This window comes from Schistocerca gregaria, chromosome 6 (assembly GCF_023897955.1).
Source record: "Schistocerca gregaria isolate iqSchGreg1 chromosome 6, iqSchGreg1.2, whole genome shotgun sequence".
Lineage (NCBI taxonomy): Eukaryota > Metazoa > Arthropoda > Insecta > Orthoptera > Acrididae > Schistocerca > Schistocerca gregaria.
The window spans coordinates 227,399,606-227,418,680 of record NC_064925.1 but is presented as its reverse complement, the minus strand read 5'-3'; the positions used below and the strand labels follow the sequence as shown (position 1 = coordinate 227,418,680).

The following is a 19,075-nucleotide window of genomic DNA, read 5'->3' as shown; positions in this document are numbered from 1 at the left end:
GCTGTAATTTTTCTTGGCATATGCTGTGGCCTGCTGTATTCATATGAAACGGCTCTCTCTTGGTATGTGGTAGCGGTCTCTGAAAGAATCAATCCACAAACAGATGTGACAGGTACTTGCCTTCTCGACGGCTCTTGATGTTGCCGTCCTTAGCAGGTGGAAGCGTCTCCTCCTCTCCTAGACACTCACAGTACAGTTCGACTTCGAGGTCCTGTTTCTTGACTGCATCTGCTCTAGCGGTCGCCTTCGCTCGTGGTTCGCCACAGTAGCAGTTGTATTCGCTTTGGGTTGTGTCCCTCGCTACTGCTGGCAGCGCGTTGTCGACGTCCTCGTGGCTGGGGCAAGAGCACTCTTCCGAGCCACTGCCGTCCCCAATCCGTGGGTGCTGTGCTGCCTTGCGTTCGGCTCTGCATCGACAGCAACAGAAGTCGCTCGACGACGCTACCTGGTCGCCGACTGATCTCACGCCAGACACACATTCACACGGCCTGCTTTCGACAGAAGGTTTCAAAGATGGACTGGATGCGTGGTCTCCACCAACGCAACAGCAGTCAGCTTCAGAGTGATGTTCCTCCGTGCCCTGTCTGCTGCTTTTCCTCCGCGGTTGCGAAGATTGCTCGGAATCGTTACTGACAGTACGTCGTGTGCTGCTCTTCCTGCCAGAATGGCTGGGGCTCGCAAGGAAGGCTCCTATGCCGTTACTACCACCGCCTTCGTCGTCGTCTTCGTCGTCACGGCGGCGGCTCGACCACCTTCGCCGCTCCACCGGGTCGCCCTCCTCTATCTGGCTACTCCGGGAGCTCGATCTTTTCGTATCACCTTCCGAGCCGGACTCCTCAACATTACTCACCCGGCCACTCGTTCTGCGGCTTTCTGCCCTGCTTTCTCTCGCCTCTGGAAGCTCCCTGTGTGTGCTGCCACGAGAGCTTCTCCGCTGTGAATGACGAGGCGCATCATCAACACTGCGCCTCGAACTCGTCCGTTCGTCCGCTTCAGTATCGACGCTAGAACTTCGACTTTTGCGCCTGGGCCAACCTGTTGGTCTCCTGGTGCTAATACTCTTAAGTGGAGGTGGCTCTTCATCCTCGTGGTACACAGACCTAGCAGCAGAACTTCTTCTGCTTTCAGACTGGCGAGGTGCTTCACTGGCTCTCCTTGCAGTACTTTTGCGCTCACCAGATCCACTGCTGTGTCTGGGACGTGTCGCCTCCTCTGATTCATAATCGTCAGAGTCAGCGCTAGAGCTGTGGCTGCCGCTTATGGCTTCCATCGACCAGTATGCAGCTGGCTCCTCATCGGACACGACGCCTGTAGCACTACTGCGCTTCCTGCCGAAAACAGAACTGTCTGCCCTCCCTGATGTCGACCGTCTGGTACTCCGCCTCTGTGATGGACGAGGTGCCAGCCGAGACTCGCGGTAAGTAGATTTCGGAGCCGTACTGAAGCTCTTGCCGAAGATCGAGCCAAATTGCTGACTCAGTCCACTCTTTCGAGGAGCTTGTGACTGCCGTTGTTCAGTTCTCCTGCCACCGACAGCAGAAGAACGGGTTCCACTCTTCCTACTTTCAACTGGAAGACCTGAAGTAGACCCCTTAAACCATCTGATGGTTCTCTTCGCCTGCCTGTCCTCGCCGTCATCACCCATTCGAGTGCTTCTCCGTTGATCTCGTCGCATGATACTTTTTTTGGGTCTGGCCTCAGTCGTTCTTCTGGAAGCGCTCGCCCTTGGCCCTTCCTCAAATTCCTCCACCAGGCTATGGACCTTACTGCCTCTTGCACTGTGGCGCACCCCAGAGGCCCGCCGATCCTGACTACCGCTGGCTTCTGTCTCTAAATCATCAGTATCTGTCACCTCCCGGGCACTACGCGTCGCCCTACGCAACATGGACTTGGCTGTTGCTCTCCTTTCGACAGGATCCTTGGCGCTCTCCTCCAAGGCAGCGTTGATTACGGCGAGCTTCTCGCCCTCGGACAGTGCACTGGCTCTGAGAATCGACTCCACCTCGGCTCGAGTCTCGTCTCTATCTATCGGCTTATTTTGCAGCACATCGTCCACCTCCTCCCAGACTTGTTCGAGAGGATCTCCCAACACCGCTTCTTCGTCGATTTCCTCTGTACCACTTTCGTCGTCACTAGGTGATGAAGAGCCTGACAATGAAGAGCTTGCCGATGAAGATTCGAGGGATTCTTCATCATCACGGTGTCCAGCTGCCGGTGGTCCGATCGGTAAAGTCCTCGCTCTGCCCCTTAAATAGAAGAATTCTGCATTAGAGTAACAAATTGAATGGTTCAAATGGCTCTGAGCACTATGGAACTTAACTTCTGAGGTCATCAGTCCCCTAGAACTTAGAACTACTTAAACCTAACTAATCTAAGGACAGCACACACATCCATGCCCGAGGCAGGATTCGAACCTGCGACCGCAGCAGTCGCGCGGTTTCATACTGTAGCGCCATTAGAGTAACAGAAAAATTCCTATAAACTTATGAAGCTCTAACAGAAAGTACGCTCTGAAATAAATGTGTGTGTCACTAAAAGTGGTAGATTTATCAGCAGACTGAGTAGTCTGGAGCCAAGGGCGGCAGATTTTAGTGGCGGAAAATTTGAGATCAAATTTTTTTATTGCGTTTTCCAGAAATTAAAGAGATTCGAATTTATATAACCAAATGTTATCACGACCACATTAACACTTCAATATGTAATATGTTTCACCACTGAGATACATTTTTCTACAGTGTGCGCAATCGCGTATGGTTGCGGCGTTGGAACGAGTGCCATAACCGTTCGTTAAGTGTACCTGGCTGAATTGACTGTACGAGTGCATCGCGGTCGCTGCGGAAGCCGAAGCAGGGTCGTGCTGTTGCAAGCATATGCCGTGTGGTGGCACTGAGCTCGAGAGGGATAGACGTAGACCGTCGATACAAAACCGAAAGTACGGACCCGTATTTATTTCAAAAGACAAATCGCCTCGGTTGATTGCGTCTTGCAATTTCTAATTCTATCTGGTCACGATACCCTGACGATGCGCTAACTGGTTGCTGGGATGAACGGCCTTGCCTCCACATTTAAGATGAAGGGAAAGGTGCCGTGGCGCGCACAGCCACGCAAATACAACGGGCGGCTACCGCTGCAGAATAAGCCGCACCTGCAACGTAGTTCCGGCGCGTTCCGCCAGCAGGCACTACAGGCGTTTCCCGCCAAACATGAAAACAGCCGCGGAATACGCACGCGCGCGACCCATTTTTCCGACGCGGATGGTAATACGATGACATCACAATCCGCCAGTCGGGTATCGTCAACGGCCGCCAATCTTCACGACAGAATCCGCGGAGGAAGACTAGAGCCGTCGGGTTAAATAGCCGGCAGGATTGGGAACAGACGTCTTTCGACCCGCCGCGGACCGCCGCCAGGAGGAAACATCGTCGCAGCCAGATCGACCAGAATCCCCTCTTCAGTACGCCAGTCTTCGACCCAGAAGCGGCGCCCGTCTAACTCTTGTGCATCCGTTGGAGAGCATCGAGAGAGCACTACCAAGGAACGTAAAATCGTTGTTGTTGTTGTGGTCTTCAGTCCTGAGACTGGTTTGATGCATCTCTCCATGCTACTCTATCCTGTGCAAGCTTCTTCATCTCCCTGTACATACTGCAACCTACATCCTTCTGAATCTGCTTAGTGTATTCATCTCTTGGTCTCCCTCTACGATTTTTACCCTCCACGCTGCCCTTCAATACTAAATTAGTGATCCCTTGATGCCTCAGAACATGTCCTACCAACCGGTCCCTTCTTCTGGTCAAGTTGTGCCACAAACTTCTCTTCTCCCCAATCCTATTCAATACTTCCTCATTAGTTATGTGATCTACCCATCTAATCTTCAGCATTCTTCTGTAGCACCACATTTCGAAAGCTTCTATTCTCTTCTTGTCTAAACTATTTATCGTCCATGTTTCACTTCCATACATGACTACACTCCATACAAATACTTTCAGAAATGACTTCCTGACACTTAAATCAATACTTGATGTTAACAAATTTCTCTTCTTCAGAAACGCTTTCATTGCCATTGCCAGTCTACATTTTATATCATCTCTACTTCGACCATCATCAGTTATTTTGCTCCCCAAATAGCAAAACTCCTTTACTACTTTAAGTGTCTCATTTCCTAATCTAATTCCCTCAGCATCACCCGACTTAATTCGACTACATTCCATTATCCTCGTTTTGCTTTTGCTGATGTTCATCTTGTATCCTCCTTTCAAGACACTATACATTCCGTTCAACTGCTCTTCCAAGTCCTTTGCTGTCTCTGACAGAATTACAATGTCATCAGCGAACCTCAAAGTTTTTATTTCTGCTCCATGGAGTTTAATACCTACTCCGACTTTTTCTTTTGTTTCCTTCACTGCTTGCTCAATATACAGATTGAATAACATTAGGGAGAGACTACAAACCTGTCTCACTCCCTTCCCAACCACTGCTTCCCTTTCATCTCCCTCGACTCTTATTACTGCCATCTGATTTCTGTACAAATTGTAAATAGCCTTTCGATCACTGTATTTTACCCCTCCTCCTTCATAATTTGAAAGAGAGTATTCCAGTCAACATTGTCAAAAGCTTTCTCTAAGTCTACAAATGCCTTTCCTTAATCTAGCTTCTAAGATACGTCGTAGGGTCAGTATTCCCTCACGTGTTCCAACATTTCTACGGAATCCAAACTGATTTTCCCCGAGGTCGGCTTCTACTAGTTTTTCCATTCGTCTGCAAATAATTCGCGTTAGTATTTCGCAGGTGTGACTTATTAAACTGATAGTTCAATAATTTTCACATCTGTCAACACCTGCTTTCCTCGGGATTGGAATTATTATATTCTTCTTGAAGCCTGAGGGTATTTCACCTGTCTCGTACATCTTGCTCACCAGATGGTAGAGGTTTGTCAGGACTGGCTCTCCCAAGGCCGTCAGTAGTTCTAATGGAATGTTGTCTACTCCCGGGGCCTTGTTTCGACTCAGGTCTTTCAGTGCTCTGTCAAACTCTTCACGCAGTATCGTATCTCCCATTTCATCTTCATCTACATCCTCTTCCATTTCCATCATATTGTCCTCAAATACATCGCCCTTGTATAGACCCTGTATATACTCCTTCCACCTTTCTGCTTTTCCTTCTTTGCTTAGAACTGGGTTTCCATCTGAGATCCTGATGTTCATACAAGTGGTTCTCTTATCTCCAAAGGTCTCTCTATATTTCCTTTAGGCAGTATCTATTTTACCCCTAGTGAGATAAGTCTCTACATCCTTTCATTTGTCCTCTAGCCATCCCTGCTTAGCCATTTTGCACTTCCTGTCGATCTCATTTTTGAGACGTCTGTATTCTTTTCTGCCTGCTTCATTTACTGCATTTTTATATTTTCTCCTTCATCAATTAAACTCAATATTTCTTCTGTTACCCAAGGATTTCTACTAGCCCTCGTCTTTTTACCTACTTGATCCTCTGATTCATCCCTCAAAGCTGCCCATTCTTCTTCCACTGTATTTCTTTCCCCCATTCCTCTCAATTGTTCCCTTATGCTCTTCCTGAAACTCTGTACAACCTCTGGTTCTTTTAGTTTATCCAGGTCCCATCTCCTTAAATTCCCACCTTTTTGCATTTTCTTCAGTTTTAATCTACAGGTCATAACAAACAGATTGTAGTCAGAGTCCAAATCTGCCTCTGGAAATGTCTCATAATTTAAAACCTGGTTCCTAAATCTCTGTCTTACCATTATATAATCTATCTGAAACCTGTCAGTATCTCCAGGCTTCTTCCATGTGTACAACCTTCTTTTATGATTCTTGAACCAAGTGTTAGCAATGATTAAGTTGTGCTCTGTGCAAAGTTCTACCAGGCGGCTTCCTCTTTCATTTCTTAGCCCCAGTCCATATTCACCTACTACGTTTCCTTCTCTCCCTTTTCCTATTACCGAATTCCAGTCACCCATGACTATTAAATTTTCATCTCCCTTCACTATCTGAATAATTTCTTTTATTTCATCATACATTTCTTCAATTTCTTCTTCATCTGTAGAGCTAGTAGACATATAAACTTGTACTACTGTAGTAGGAGTGGGCTTCGTATCTATCTTAGCCACAATAATGCGTTCACTATGCTGTTTGTAGTAGCTTACCCGCATTCCTATTTTCCTATTCATTATTAAACCTACTCCTGCATTACCCCTATTTGATTTTGTGTTTATTACCCTGTAGTCACCTGACCAGAAGTCTGGTTACTCCTGCCACCGAACTTCACTAATTCCCACTATATCTAACCTTAACTTATCCATTTCCCTTTTTAAATTTTCTAATCTACTTGCCCGATTAAGGGATCTGACATTCCACGCTCCGATCCGTAGAACCCCAGTTTTCTTTCACCTGATGACGACATCCTCTTGAGTAGTCCCCGCCCGAAGATCCGAATGGGGGACTATTTTACCTCCGGAATATTTTACCCAAGAGGACTCCATCATCATTTAATCATACAGTAAAGCTGCATGCCCTCGGGAAAAATTACGGCTGTAGTTTCCCTTCGCAGTACCAGCACAGCAAGGCCGTTTTGGTTATTGTTACAAGGCCAGATCAGTCAATCATCCAGACTGTTTCCTCTGCAACTACTGAAAAGGCTGCTGCCCCTCTTCAGGAACCACACGTTTGTCTGGCCTCTCAACAGATACCCCTCCGTTGTGGTTGCACCTACGGTACGGCCATCTGTATCGCTGAGGCACGCAAGCCTCCCCACCAACGGCAAGGTCCATGGTCATGGGGGAGGAACGTAAAATCAGTTCAGTTATAAAAGTCAATTTTTTTAAGGTTGTATATTCGTGTTTTGATACTAAATTTTTGGGGCAGGATAAAAGCCTTTCTATTTTCCAAAGAAGGTTAACTGTTGTAAAATTAAGTGGTGTCCTGGCTACACCGAATAAAGCAAATTTTATTATAACGTGGGTGTAGATCAGTGTATATAACAAGAGGAGTGGAAAGGGGAGGCTGCGCCTGCCGCTTGCAGCAGTGTTAGTACCATTACCCGTAACAACGTGTACAGTACGACTTCGCGTTTACGGGCACCTCAAGAAAGGCAGCATTCGGAGACCAATGAATATCTTTCAACGAATGCCCATTTTCTCTGCTTGTGCCAGCACAAGCGCAATCGTCAAGTTATCGTGACCAAATAAACGAATATTTCTCTGGCACATTTTTCTGGTAGTGTACTGTGTTTTTCAAAGAGTTTCGTAGAATTGTACGTATAATTTCATAAAATAACATCACCGATGTTTACAAAATTGTAGTAGGTTACTAGTCATAATATGAATAAATCATCCGTAACGAATCAGTAAAACGAACATAAATAGCGGAAGCTAGGAAGCAAAGAATTTTCTATTTTTTTTATGTCATACTTAACTAAATTTCTTGTACTTATGTTAGGTAATAAGTCAATGTCTGAAGTCGAAACAAAGGATATTGCTCATTACGTACGAGAAATAAAACTTCCAATTTGATCTTTTTTATTTCAGTTCTTGGATAAAATAAATTGTTAGAATGAGTGACGGGAGAAAGCGACTTAGTGGAACAGAGTCCGTAAAACGATAAAAATTAACATTCTCTTTTTAAAACTGGAAGTGGACGTAGTGTTGAAAAACTAAGAGCTTCAACAACATGCACCGACATCGTACAGCCTGGAAAAGATGAAACGGATTTGAACTCTGAAGCCCAACAACAACAGTCTTTTGTTGAACAATCTACTTTTGAAAAAACGGTTACTTATGTTTTTGACGAAGAGGCGATAACAATAGAAGATGCGTCTCAGAATCGGACGTTGAGGTGTGTGAGGAAGTCTGCCAGTTTATCTCTTCCATGTGGCCAGATAACTCAAACTCATCAGCCAGAAATTTGACGAAGAGACCACCAACCTTGTCAGACATGTTGTGACACCAACTTACTTCTTATTTGAAGGTGAATACTAAGAGCAGATAGAAGGAGTAGCCATGGGGAGTCCACTCTCACCCCTTGTCGCAAACATGTACATGGAACATTTCGAGGAGGAACCTCTTGAATCAGCACATCTAAAACCCACCTGTTTCTTTAGATATGTGGATGATACCTTCGTTATCTGGCCACATGGAAGACATAATCTGGCAGACTTCCTCACACATCTCAATTCCAGACACGAGAATATTAAGTTCACCGTGGAGATCGAAACGAATGGGACGCTCCCTTTCCTAGTTGTTTTGATTAGAAGACGAGCTGACGGCGCTTTGAGCCACAGCGTGTATAGGAAGAAGACGCACACCGATTTGTACCTACATGCGGGTAGCTGCCACCACCTGGCACAAAAAAATGGCGTGCTCAAAACTCTTGTACACAGAGATCAGGCCATCTCCGACAGGGACAGTCTCCAACAAGAATTGGACCATCTGAAGACCGTGTTTCGGAGGAACGGGTACAAGTAAGGGCAAATTCGGAAGGCTGTACATCCCAAACCTGCAGCACCGGCGGAAACTGAGGATGAACCTCAGGAGGAGGTGGCCTTGGCTATTATTCCGTTTTGAGGGGCCTTATCCAGAAAAATTGAACGCATTTTACGGATAACACCAAGTGAAAACCATCTTCCGTCCTTCAAGTAAAACCAAGAGCCTTCTTGGTAGTGTCAACGACAACCTTGGTCTGCGTACATCTACATCTACATGACTACTCTGCAATTCACATTTAAGTGCTTGGCAGAGGGTTCATCGAACCACAATCATACTATCTCTCTACTATTCCACTCCCGAACAGCGAGCGGGAAAAACGAACACCTAAACCTTTCTGTTCGAGCTCTGATTTCTCTTATTTTATTTTGATGATCATTCCTACCTATGTAGGTTGGGCTCAACAAAATATTTTCGCATTCGGAAGAGAAAGTTGGTGACTGAAATTTCGTAAAAAGGTCTCGCCGCGACGAAAAACGTCTATGCTGTAATGACTTCCATCCCAACTCGTGTATCATATCTGCCACACTCTCTCCCCTATAACGCGATAATACAAAACGAGCTGCCCTTCTTTGCACCCTCTCGATGTCCTCCGTCAATCCCACCTGGTAAGGATCCCACACCGCGCAGCAATATTCTAACAGAGGACGAACGAGTGTAGTGTAAGCTGTCTCTTTAGTGGACTTGTTGCATCTTCTAAGTGTCCTGCCAATGAAACGCAACCTTTGGCTCGCCTTCCCGACAATATTATCTATGTGGTCCTTCCAACTGAAGTTGTTTGTAATTTTAACACCCAGGTACTTAGTTGAATTGACAGCCTTGAGAATTGTACTATTTATCGAGTAATCGAATTCCAACGGATTTCTTTTGGAACTCATGTGGATAATCTCACACTTTTCGTTATTTAGCGTCAACTGCCACCTGACACACCATACAGCAATCTTTTCTAAATCGCTTTGCAGCTGATACTGGTCTTCGGATGACCTTACTAGACGGTAAATTACAGCATCATCTGCGAACAACCTAAGAGAACTGCTCAGATTGTCACCCAGGTCATTTATATAGATCAGGAACAGTAGAGGTCCCAGGACGCTTCCCTGGGGAACACCTGATATCACTTCAGTTTTACTCGATGATTTGCCGTCTATTACTACGAACTGCGACCTTCCTGACAGGAAATCACGAATCCAGTCGCACAACTGAGACGATACCCCATAGCTCCGCAGCTTGATTAGAAGTCGCTTGTGAGGAACGGTGTCAAAAGCTTTCCGGAAATCTAGAAATACGGAATCAACTTGAGATCCCCTGTCGATAGCGGCCATTACTTCGTGCGAATAAAGAGCTAGCTGCGTTGCACAAGAGCGATGTTTTCTGAAGCCATGCTGATTACGTGTCAATAGATCGTTCCCTTCGAGGTGATTCATAATGTTTGAATACAGTATATGCTCCAAAACCCTACTGCAAACCGACGTCAATGATATAGGTCTGTAGTTAAATGGATTACTCCTACTACCCTTCTTGAACACTGGTGCGACCTGCGCAATTTTCCAATCTGTAGGTACAGATCTATCGGTGAGCGAGCGGTTGTATATGAGTGCTAAGTAGGGAGCTATAGTATCAGCGTAATCTGAAAGGAACCTAATCGGTATACAATCTGGACCTGAAGACTTGCCCGTATCAAGCGATTTGAGTTGCTTCGCAACCCCTAAGGTATCTACTTCTAAGAAACTCATGCTAGCAGATGTTCGTGTTTCAAATTCTGGAATATTCCATTCGTCTTCCCTGGTGAAGGAATTTCGGAAAACTGCGTTCAATAACTCCGCTTTAGCGGCGCAGTCGTTGATAACAGTACCATCGGCACTGCGCAGCGAAGGTATTGACTGCGTCTTGCCGCTTGTGTACTTTACATACGACCAGAATTTCTTCGGATTTTCTACCAAATTTCGAGACAATGTTTCGTTGTGGAACCTATTAAAGGCATCTCGCATCGAAGTACGTGCCAAATTTCGCGCGTCTGTAAATTTTAGCCCATCTTCAGGATTTCGCGTTCTTCTGAACTTCGCATGCTTTTTCCGTTGCCTCTGCAACAGCGTTCGGACCTTTTTTGTGTACCACGGGGGATCCGTTCCATCTCTTACCAATTTATGAGGTATGAATATCTCAATTGCTGTTGCTACTATATCTTTGAATTTGAGCCACATCTCGTCTACATTCGCATAGTCAGTTCGGAAGGAATGGAAATTGTGTTTTAGGAAGGCTTCTAGTGGTACTTTATCCGCTTTTTTAAATAAAATTATTTTGCGTTTGTTTCTGATGGATTTGGAAGAAATGGTATTGAGCCTAGCTACAATGACCTTGTGATCACTAATCCCTGTATCAGTCATGATGCTCTCTATCAGCTCTGGATTGTTTGTGGCCAAGAGGTCAAGTGTGTTTTCGCAACCATTTACAATTCGCGTGGGTTCCTGGACTAACTGCTCTAAATAATTTTCGGAGAATGCATTTAGGACAATCTCGGAAGACGTTTTGTGCCTACCACCGGTTTTGAACAAGTATTTTTGCCAACATACCGAGGGTAGGTTGAAGTCCCCACCAACTATAACCGTATGAGTGGGGTATTTATTTGTTACGAGACTCAAACTTTCTCTGAACTGTTCCGCAACTGTATCATCGGAGTCTGGGGGTCGGTAGAAGGAGCCAATTATTAACTTAATTCGGCTGTTAAGTATAACCTCCACCCACACCAATTCGCACAGAGTATCTACTTCGACTTCACTACAAGATAAACCACTACTGACAGACACCAACACTCCACCACCAATTCTGCCTAATCTATCTTTCCTGAACACCGTCTGAGACTTCGTAAAAATTTCTGCAGAACTTATTTCTGGCTTTAGCCAGCTTTCTGTACCTATAACGATATCCGCTTCTGTGCTTTCTATTAGCGCTTGAAGCTCAGGGACTTTTCCAGCGCAACTACAACAGTTTACAACTATAATTCCGACTGTTCCTTGATCCAAGCACGTCCTGTAATTGGCAAGCACCCTTTGACATTGCAGCCCATCCCGCACTTTCCCGAGGCCTTCTAACCTAAAAAACCGCCCAGTCCACGCCACACAGCCTCCGCTACCCGTGTAGCCGCCAGCTGAGTGTAGTGAACTCCTGACCTATTCAGCGGAACCCGAAACCCCACCACCCTATGGCGCAAGTCAAGGAATCTGCAGCCAATACGGTCGCAAAACCGTCTGAGCCTCTGATTCAGACCCTCCACCCGGCTCTGCACCAAAGGTCCGCAGTCGGTTCTGTCAACGATGCTGCAGATGGTGAGCTCTGCCTTCATCTCATAAGCAAGACCGGCAGCCTTCACCAAATCAGATAGCCGCTGGAATCCAGAGAGAATTTCCTCAGATCCAAAGCGACACACGTCATTAGTGCCGACATGTGCCACCACCTGCAGCTGGCTGCACCCTGTGCTCTTCATGGCATCCGGAAGGACCCTTTCCACATCAGGAATGACTCCTCCCGGAATGCACACGGAGTGCACACTGGATTTCTTCCCCTCCTTAGCCGCCATATCCCTAAGGGGCCCCATTACGCGCCTAACATTGGAGCTCCCAACTACATAAATAGGTACGCGCAAACGCTATGAACTCAGTCTCCGACTCGCCTTGAAGATGGCTAGGAGGTTTCAAGCCGAAATATCACAAGAAGAATTCCAGAATGAGATTTTCACTCTGCAGCGGAGTGTGCGCTGATATGAAACTTCCTGGCAGATTAAAACTGTGTGCCCAACCGAGACTCGAACTCGGGACCTTTGCCTTTCGCGGGCAAGTGCTCTACCAACTGAGCTACCGAAGGGGTTTATCAGATACCTTGCCAATACGGTAGTGTATGCATAGGGCAAACCATTCGTACCACTGAGGACCGATGCCGAGAACATCAACGGCACACTAGACTGCCACAGCCCAGTAAGTCGGCAATCGCTGAGCATTGCCTGTCGGAACTCCACAGCATGGATTATGACCAAACCAAAGTCCTGCACACAGACTTCCAAATACTGGGACTGTGTCATCAAAGAAGCCATAGAGATCAGTGTAAGAGAGCCACAACTAAATCATGACAGCGGTTACATCCTTAGCAAGGCGTGGGAACCCGCGATCACCCGGATTAAGAAGAAAAAGGATATTTCCCATAGAGTACCGACTTCGGGGGAAGAGTGAAGAATAACGAGAGCCGTGCCGGCAGACCCTCCTGAACGAGAAGACCTAGGACGCAGCGCCCAGACGTCGGGAGAACGGACGCTGTACCTGGACCGATCGGGGCGCGGACCGCACCGATTCATAGGAAGCGCCTGAGGGAGGAGCGGGAGGGGTATTGTCCTATATATACATGGCGCCGGCTCACCGCCGGTCAGTACATTAGCGCACCTGACGATGGCAACGTGGTCGATTGCCGAAATATTGTTTCCTATGCACACACATACCAGGCTGTTCACCCGAGATATATTTCATCAAAATTCAGATGTTTCACATCCTGCCATCTTTCCACCATAAGGAATGAATCTGTACAAGCAGCCATTTGAACTGCATAAACACCACAATTTGAAGCCAAATCTGACAGGTTTTCCTTGGGTGAACATCTTGCAGGAATGTCTCCCAAAATAAGAGTCCTTTTCCTCGTCAATAGACACATTACATGAAAATATTCCAAACTGAAGATATTTTTTATACATTTTATTAAAGATTGGTTTCACTTTAGAAAACTTGTCATTTTTACCCAGTCTGTCATTCTCAGACTAATGGATGTTTTGTTTGATTGACAAAAATTTATTACGACTCATGCAACTTCTTACAATTGGTAATATTTTGTCTTCTTCTATAGACCAGTACACTTTCGTTGCAGGTAATGTGTGATATCGTGAAAGAATCACTATTCTTATAAATTGCTTCAGCAATGGAACAGTTATTTTAAGTGAGTGGCGATTATTATCTTGGGCATGTTTATTTTTGTATTCAGTAATTTTTGAAAACACTTCTGAGTCAGAGTAAAGCGAAAAACTTTCATAAGGCGATAGACCCTTTACTCTATTCTTTATGTCTTCTGTATTGGTTAACTGCTGTGTTATCGATGAAGAAGTGTAAGTTGGTTGAACCTTCTTCCAGAACGGAACATCATTTCTTTTCGGTATATTCACACCAATTCGTTTTCTTTTCTTAGCAGGTGCACTGGGTTCTGACCTTACAGTTGAATTCATTTTGTCATTGAATGAAGCTGACTTACTAGTAGCGAATATTTAATCAGAGTTACCGTTCCATCTGCAAACACATTGAATCTGCAATCAAACGGAATGAAAATCTTCCAAACAAAGGCTGACAGTAATAAACAGTTCGGTCAACAATGGAATACCGATATATTATTATGGTAGATGAGCAGCCATGTTTCACAAATATACAGGGCCGTCCCAAAAGTGCATAAACGCAATATTATTGTAAATAGCAAAAAAATAGTTCGTATTTTAACTGACGTCTGTAAACGGTAATGTAGTTATGATAACAGAAGTTTGAAAGAAGTTCACTGTATAAAATTCGTTTAAAAATCATCACATGCTAATTAGGAAAGAAAATGAAAACTTTCGCAATTAAATACACCAACAGATCTGGAAGTTTGAAAATTCACAGTGGTCAGCATTATCGTCAGTGATCTAATTAAAATGCCTAAACTAGTTTTCTCAGATGGCCTCTTACTCTTGTAATAAAGAAATTCGAAATATGTGGAACTCATTTTATATTTAAAAAATTACGAATGAAATGTTGCGTTAGCGCAACTTTGGGCCTTAATGGACGGGAGCACATTCGCCTTTTTTCTGCTCCGGTGGTTGTTCTATGAAAAGCATTGCAGTCCAAATAGCTTCGCTTCAATCTAAAATCAGCAAAAATCATAAGCCTTCGGTCAAACAGTGTATCTGCTCCAGCACCCACTGGCTGACCTCTGAGAGTCTAATATACTGTCGCCAAGCAGCAGCAAGCATTCCATTGCTAAATACGAATTAACTGTGTAGGCGGCACCTGTGTTCACCAAGAGCACTCTTGCCACATTAACCATATTAGCGGTAGATGTCTTTTCGGCAGCAGGGGTCTCTATAGGATGCGAAATGGCACAGTGGAAACGATACAGTGACAGTGACACTTTGACAAAAGAGTACGTTTATAATCGCGGGACGAGAAAACGTTGAGCAGCACGCTGCCAGGCCATAGGCAGCATATCATACGGTTTGCAGAGCACTCGAGCTCTGACCGGTATGAACCAACTGAGCCGTGCGCGGCTCGTGTTCATCCAGTTTATTGTTTGTTATCTTCTCTGCCGCCTCGTTTTCTTCTCCCATTTACTGGCGTCACTATCTTCCTGCCTTATCTGCCCGTGAGTGGCAGCAGCAGCGCTTATCGATGAGGGCACTGTAGTACTATCTCTGGAGCGACCGACAGTATTTCCAGATCGTCGTGTGTCTGGAAGTCAGTTGGAGACGGACGAGGATTGCAGTTGGGCACGGAGCAGCATCGGGGTCGTAGCGCCAATGAGGTGCTGACAAACAGTACTTGCTGATCGCTGCGAACACACATGCACTGTCCGACGGAAGGAGACTGGAGCGGGAACGACCGTTGGTAGGTCGTACAGTCGGTCGTCTCACCGGCCGATGTGTATTCGGTCTTTTGACCGTATCCGTGTGTGAGGCAGTCGGTCGGTCGGGGCAGAGCAGCGAGGAAGTCTCCGTGGTGCGTGGTCAGGCCGGAGCCGCTGGCGGCGTGCACGCACGGTTGCAGTTGTGAGGCACTTCTTGCGAGGGTTACGAAGTTCGTCGCCCACCGTCCTGGACACTAACGTTGAGTGCTCACTTAACCTACTATCTGACCTCAACTGCTATCACATCTCTACATCTGATCCTGGTTGTCACTTTCTGGGAGATACCCGTGAGCAACAACGTGTGTGCATTGAAGTCGACTAGAGTTGCAGCCATTTTTCTATGTGGTGTTTAACTAAATTTATTTCATTCCTTCATTAATGAAGTGTACCAGCGTTATCTTCTGCCTTGTGGCTGTTGACATTCCGGCTACCTGCCCTGGGCTTTGACGTAATTTTCGGCAGTGTATTTTCTTCGTCGTGTTGATGCTGTCCAGTATGGCGTGCAGTTCAACAGCTGAGGTGCTTCCAGAATGAGATTTTCACTCTGCAGCGGAGTGTGCGCTGATATGAAACTTCCTGGCAGATTAAAACTGTGTGCCCGACCGAGACTCGAACTCGGGACCTTTGCCTTTCGCGGGCAAGTGCTCTACCAACTGAGCTACCGAAGCACGACTCACGTCTGGTACTCACAGCTTTACTTCTGCCAGTATCCGTCTCCTACCTTCCAAACTTTACAGAAGCTCTTCTGCGAAACTTGCAGAACTAGCACTCCTGAAAGAAAGGATATTGCGGAGACATGGCTTAGCCACAGCCTGGGGGATGTTTCCAGAATGAGATTTTCACTCTGCAGCGGAGTATGCGCTGATATGAAAAGCTGTGAGTACCGGACGTGAGTCGTGCTTCGGTAGCTCAGTTGGTAGAGCACTTGCCCGCGAAAGGCAAAGGTCCCGAGTTCAAGTCTCGGTCGGGCACACAGTTTTAATCTGCCAGGAAGTTTCATATCAGCGCACACTCCGCTGCAGAGTGAAAATCTCATTCTGGAAACATCCCCCAGACTGTGGCTAAGCCATGTCTCCGCAATATCCTTTCTTTCAGGAGTGCTAGTTCTGCAAGTTTCGCAGAAGAGCTTCTGTAAAGTTTGGAAGGTAGGAGACGGATACTGGCAGAAGTAAAGCTGTGAGTACCGGACGTGAGTCGTGCTTCGGTAGCTCAGTTGGTAGAGCACTTGCCCGCGAAAGGCAAAGGTCCCGAGTTCGAGTCTCGGTCGGACACACAGTTTTAATCTGCCAGGAAGTTTCATATCAGCGCACACTCCGCTGCAGAGTGAAAATCTCATTCTGGAAACATCCCCCAGGCTGTGGCTAAGCCATGTCTCCGCAATATCCTTTCTTTCAGGAGTGCTAGTTCTGCAAGTTTCGCAGAAGAGCTTCTGTAAAGTTTGGAAGGTAGGAGACGGATACTGGCAGAAGTAAAGCTGTGAGTACCGGACGTGAGTCGTGCTTCGGTAGCTCAGTTGGTCAGTGCGGCTCTCGCAGCCGAGCGAAGCGGACGTGCGGTGAGTGCTCTCCGCTGGCAGAGAGGGCCCGCGCGCCTTGTTTACTTTCTTCGGCCGACACTAACGTGACGCCGTAGCGCTCCAAGACCATGGCAAACCAGTACAGAAGATCAACCTTGAAATTCACATTTCGGAACGACTTTACCCGACCAAAGGCGCTCGAAGTCGAACGTTTTTTAAAAGAGGAAGCCAAGATCCCGGCTGCCGACATTGTCGGCATTCACTTTTCGATCGTCAGTAGCACGGTCTATGTAAAGCTCATAAACGAAACTACTTGCGACAAGGTGCTTCGAGAGATGAAACAAGAACTCCGCTTCTGCCACGCAGATGGAAATGTTGGCAACGTCGAGGTGGGCCATGCCGCAATGGGACTGCGGACTATACGCATATTCGAACTTCCATTTGAACTCCCGGCGACAGAAGTTGTAGCGGCGCTCCGCCCCTACGGCACGGTACACGAACACGTGGCTGAAAAATGGACCCAGTTTAAGACGTATCCAGTACTCAATGGAGTACGCCAAGTGCGCATAGATCTCCAACGACACGTGCCATCCTATCTACAGATAGGTGGATGCCGGGCCATAGTTATTTATGACGGCCAACCGAAGACGTGCTCCGGATGCGGTAAGGAAGGTCACCTTCGTTCCGAGTGCCTCCAGCGTCGGATCACACAACTCCCATCGAAGGACGTTGCACCACCAGCGGCGAAGACTATTCTACCCGTTACTTACGCGGCGGCGCTCACGACGTTCTCCACACAACAGACACGGCCGACCGCTTCAGCGGTACAAGAATCACTTTCCACGGACAAAGACCTGGATGATCCGCCGACCTGGCCAGTGGTGGAAAATAGCACTACGACTCTGGAGCTACCGAACGCGACAGACATTGACGCCAGTAAGATGGCAATTGATTCCCTTATTGTACCGACCGAAGCGTTTGTTCCCGCGGAGCATGAGTCAGTGCCGTCTTCTGACAATGAAGGCCACGTACGGAAACAGCGATCACCGAAACGCCGAAAGCGGCGTCGTCGGACCGTGTCGGAACACAGCGGTTCGCATTCGGCCGGGGAAGAACGACTGACCACTCAAGAAGCCAGCCGCGAAGCTGAAGCTGTTTCCACTGACTCCAACCTTGCAGAACAGACAGAAAAACGTGCAGCTTTCGACCATCGGCCTATTGACAGAAACATTGAGCAGCGGGAAGGTACCAGTGCAGGTAGCGAAGTCGCCCGGTCCCTTGCTATCAAACATTCTGAGGCTATGGACCATGAACAGACATCCGCGCCCGCTTCATGGGCCGAGGACGTTGAGACACAAGATCCCGACCCGCGGCCAGCTGAGGCGCCGCCGGATCATGCAGCATAAGCAGCACAAGGAGGACCGCGTTCGGCGGGGGGTGACATCACTTCCGATGTTCGCTTCTCTCCACCTTCACCATGGATAACCTCGCCCAAACAACTCGTTGCCAGGCTTACCGCCTGGCGACAATGAATATCAACATGATCAGTTCTCCTGTCAAGATCCAACTTTTGAAAGAAACCATACGAGCCATGGGGGTTGACTTTGCTTTCCTACAAGAAGCGAAAACGACTGCACTCCCGCACTTTTACGGGTACACCACACATGTGACGCCCGGTAGCCCTGCAGATACCGGAGTGGCAATATTAGTGCGTGAAGGTATTGAAGTTACCGACGTCACGTTTCTTCCCTCCGCTCGAGGAATAGCATTTACGGCACTCAACACCCGATTCATTAATGTTTACGCGCCGTCGGGTACCACAAGACGTCACGACCGCGCCAGATTCTACTCCACAGATGTCGCTCCCCTTTTCCTAGGACGATACGACCACAGCGTCTTCGCTGGCGATTTTAATTGCGTACTTCACCCCAAGGACCAAATCCCACATTACACGCCTTGTCAGGAACTGGGTGCGATGATCCAAGAACTTCACTTGTGCGACACGTGGGAAAAAGTCCACGGTAACCACTCTGGCCACACTCATCTTACCAGTCATTCGGCCAGCCGACTCGACCGCATATATGTGTCACAAGATCTCACACAAGGTGTGGTGGACGCCGAACTATGGCCTCAAGCCTATTCTGATCACAGTGCCTATATCTGCACTATACACCTACGCCCCCAACAAGTCTGGCGCAGCAATGGCTTTTGGAAGCTCAACATAACTCATCTCCAGGACCTGGATTGCCGTCGGCAAGTTGCAGCAACGTGGACTGACTGTGAACGCCGCCACCCTCGATACGCCTCGACCCTGGAGTGGTGGCTCCTCTGTGCCAAACCAGCAATCCGTAGGACACTTATGCAATATGGCAAGGACGTGACTGCGTGGC

The 19,075-nt window shown here is 47.1% G+C and overlaps 1 protein-coding gene and 1 non-coding gene across 2 annotated transcripts in view; one reads left to right on the top strand and one right to left on the bottom strand.

Moving 5' to 3' along the window:
• Nucleotides 1-19,075, bottom strand: part of LOC126278813 (serine-rich adhesin for platelets-like) — a 96,508-nt gene that overhangs the window by 16,346 nt on the left and 61,087 nt on the right. The window contains exon 4 of the mRNA XM_049979087.1: nucleotides 121-2,246. Coding sequence (XP_049835044.1) covers nucleotides 121-2,246 — 2,126 coding nt within the window. The remainder of the gene's footprint in view (nucleotides 1-120; nucleotides 2,247-19,075) is intronic.
• Trnas-cga (transfer RNA serine (anticodon CGA)) lies at nucleotides 16,368-16,442 on the top strand. The gene has a single exon. It is a non-coding gene; the product is annotated as a tRNA-Ser (tRNA).